The 2647-nt window shown below is 43.8% G+C and overlaps 1 protein-coding gene across 1 annotated transcript; it reads left to right on the forward strand.

Annotated features, from left to right (window-relative positions):
• Positions 1 to 368: 368 nt before the first annotated feature.
• On the forward strand, positions 369 to 2376 carry LOC147895314 (uncharacterized). The gene is made up of 3 exons (XM_087383451.1): positions 369 to 726; positions 814 to 1278; positions 2144 to 2376. Exons 1-3 carry the CDS (start codon positions 369 to 371, stop codon positions 2305 to 2307), a joined length of 987 nt encoding a protein of 328 aa, XP_087239577.1. The 3' UTR covers positions 2308 to 2376.
• The last annotated feature ends 271 nt before the right edge of the window (positions 2377 to 2647 follow it).

Consider the following 2647-nt stretch of genomic DNA (forward strand, 5'->3'; position numbering starts at 1 on the left):
TTTTTCGGCATGGCCCAATATGAGGGGCACATCTACCCAAGGCCTCTCTTGCTAAGTAGCAAGCTTTTGACCTCGGGTAGCATGCAAGATTTGAACGTGGGCAGCCAACTCCACTAAACAGAAGCGATGGGGTGAGCTACCGTTGCCCATGCCGATGGGGTGAGCTGAGCTGGAGTTGCTCCCATTCATTAACACCTTTAGGTGATGACAACGTCAAGACTTAATACGACAACAAAGAGTGCTGCCCATGCCTATGCGATTTTCATTCCGGAAGTTCTTGACAAGTGTAAGCCTCTTGCCTTTACAAATGGAAGCGTTCTAAATTCATGCATCTAACTGTCATGAAGAACGTCTGAAGCTTTTCTTCGATGTTGTGTCTGGCCTTCTGTTTTGCTTCAACTCCTGCTGCTGGTCTTGCTTTCGCACGATCAGGAACTTTGCGTTGTCTGCTTTCAGCTTGCAATCTCGTAAGTTGTACCTACGCTTTTGCTTCATCCCCCGCTGATTTTGCTTTTGCACGATCAGGAACTTTGCGTTGTTTGTTTTCAGCTCGCCCCAGTTGCTACGGTTTTGCTTCAGCCCCTGCTGGTCTTGCTTTTGCTCGATCAGGAACTTTGCGTAGCCTGTTTCCAGCTTGCCCAACTTGCAGTCTTGTAACAATGCGCGGCCGGAGAAAGACGCAGCCTGCGGCTGAGAAGCGAGAGATCGACGAAGCGAAGCTACCAGGTACGACGTATTGGGTTAGGAAGAACAAAGCTCTATTCAAGTATAGACGCTAGTTAAGGTTAGATTTCTCAAGTTTGGAGCTGGCAGAACGAAAGCGGAAAGGCAAGGCGGGGAGGCCTGCAAAGTCAGAGGCGGAAGGGGAAGAGGGTTCGAAAGGGAGCCCAAAACGAGAGCAGGAGGAAAACGGGGAGGAGCAAGACAAGATCAGGATCAACAGGGCGCCTGTGCTGACGCTATGGGTGGTGGTGGTGGCAGAAAGGGAGGGATACAAATTCGAAGAAGGGCTAAGCTTTGGGAAGGCCATAGCAGGGATGCTGGCGAGGTCGAAAGGCAAGAGGCTGGGCATAATTGAGGAGCAAGAGAAGGCCACCAAGAAGCCAAGAAAGAGGAGGAGAGTGGACTTCGAGAGGTTTCAAGTGTTTGGGATGAGTGTGTATGGAATTACAAAAGATGGACTTCGCCTTGGAGTGCAAAATGGCAAGCCCATTTCTCCTTCCTCCGTGGAGGCCTATTTGAGAAGAGCTTTTGGTCCCAGCTATGAGAGAGTCAAAGGTGCCTCCCCTAACACTCTTTCTTCTGCTTCTTTCCCTCCTTAGTACTTGCCACAGTAGTTGCCACAATTCTTGTGAGGATTCAATAGAGTTTGCTCTCTCTCCTTAGTACTTGCCACAATTCTTGTGAGGATTCAATAGAGTTTGCTCTCTCTCTTTAGTAGACCAATGTTTTGCTTTCTCTTCAATAGACCAATGTTTTCTAGGAACACTCTGTATAATATATCTATGAGGATCCACACGTGCCTCCCTAACACTCTTTTGTGGTTCTTTAGCTTTCTCTTCACTAGACCAATGTTTTTTTTTAAAGAGCTTTTTGTTCCCACTATCTTGAATGTGCCTCCTCCCACATGGTTATTTGTTTAGGTTGCCCTCTTTTCCTTTTCAGTGCCTTTCTTTTTACCTCTTATCCTTTCTTCGGATACAAACACTCCTTTTAGCATACTTCTTTCTAACATGTCACTCTCATATTGCAACTGTCATAGTCTTTTTTAGTTGATACAGAAAACAAATTGGAGCACCAAGAATCTCTGTGTGTGTGTGTGTGTGTCCTCCACCCAAGGTTGTTTAGGGGGATGTGAGCAAAGTTGTATGGAATTCCTTGACTTATTAATGAAAACCCACAACTCCCACAAGGGGAAAAATAGTCTCTTTGCATGGTTAGAGCACCATTCTCTCTAAAACATGCATGTGCACACACATCCATTGGTTTGTTGCTTTATTAGCTTTGGCTTCCTAGCTATCATGTATTTTAAATAAGCTTACTTTAGGCCAATGTATCATTCTTGGTTTGTTTCTTTATTAGCCTTGATTTCCTTAGCTATCCTCTAGTTTTAAATATGCTTGCGTTGTCATTGGCTTTGCAGCTGTCATGGAATATGTACCCAATTCCTACTCACCAGAAGAAATCGGACACATGGCGTATTCACTCTATGAGAAATTCAGGCCAACTGTTCTAGAGGGAGTCACCGGATGGGGTGCAAAGGGTGTTCTTGACCTTAACCTTCTTCGATCCCTTGCTAAAAAGTAGGTATGAGCATTATGAGTAGCTTCATGTTTAGAATATTGTACTCATATGTATTATTATGTTGTTTGCTTAGTTCCCCCTTAAGCCTACCTCATCATTATAGGTTGAATATGCACATGATTTATTAAGGATTTGTGTGGGGTCACCAAAAACATTGCTTGTGTGACTTGAAATACTTGCAAGTATTTTTCAAAGGGTCTTTCTCATACATAGTACTATTTCAATTAGAAAAAGTAAACGAATTACATCAAAAAACACTCTTGTTTTTGTAATAAAAAAAGCGAAAGCAAAGATATTTCTTAATCAAAATCATTGGTGTGTTAGAAACATCCATAGGGCCATG

Source organism: Dipteris shenzhenensis, chromosome 13 (assembly GCF_047967505.1).
Source record: "Dipteris shenzhenensis isolate YYH24624 ecotype China chromosome 13, Dip_SZ_1.0, whole genome shotgun sequence".
Classification (NCBI taxonomy): Eukaryota; Viridiplantae; Streptophyta; class Polypodiopsida; order Gleicheniales; family Dipteridaceae; genus Dipteris; species Dipteris shenzhenensis.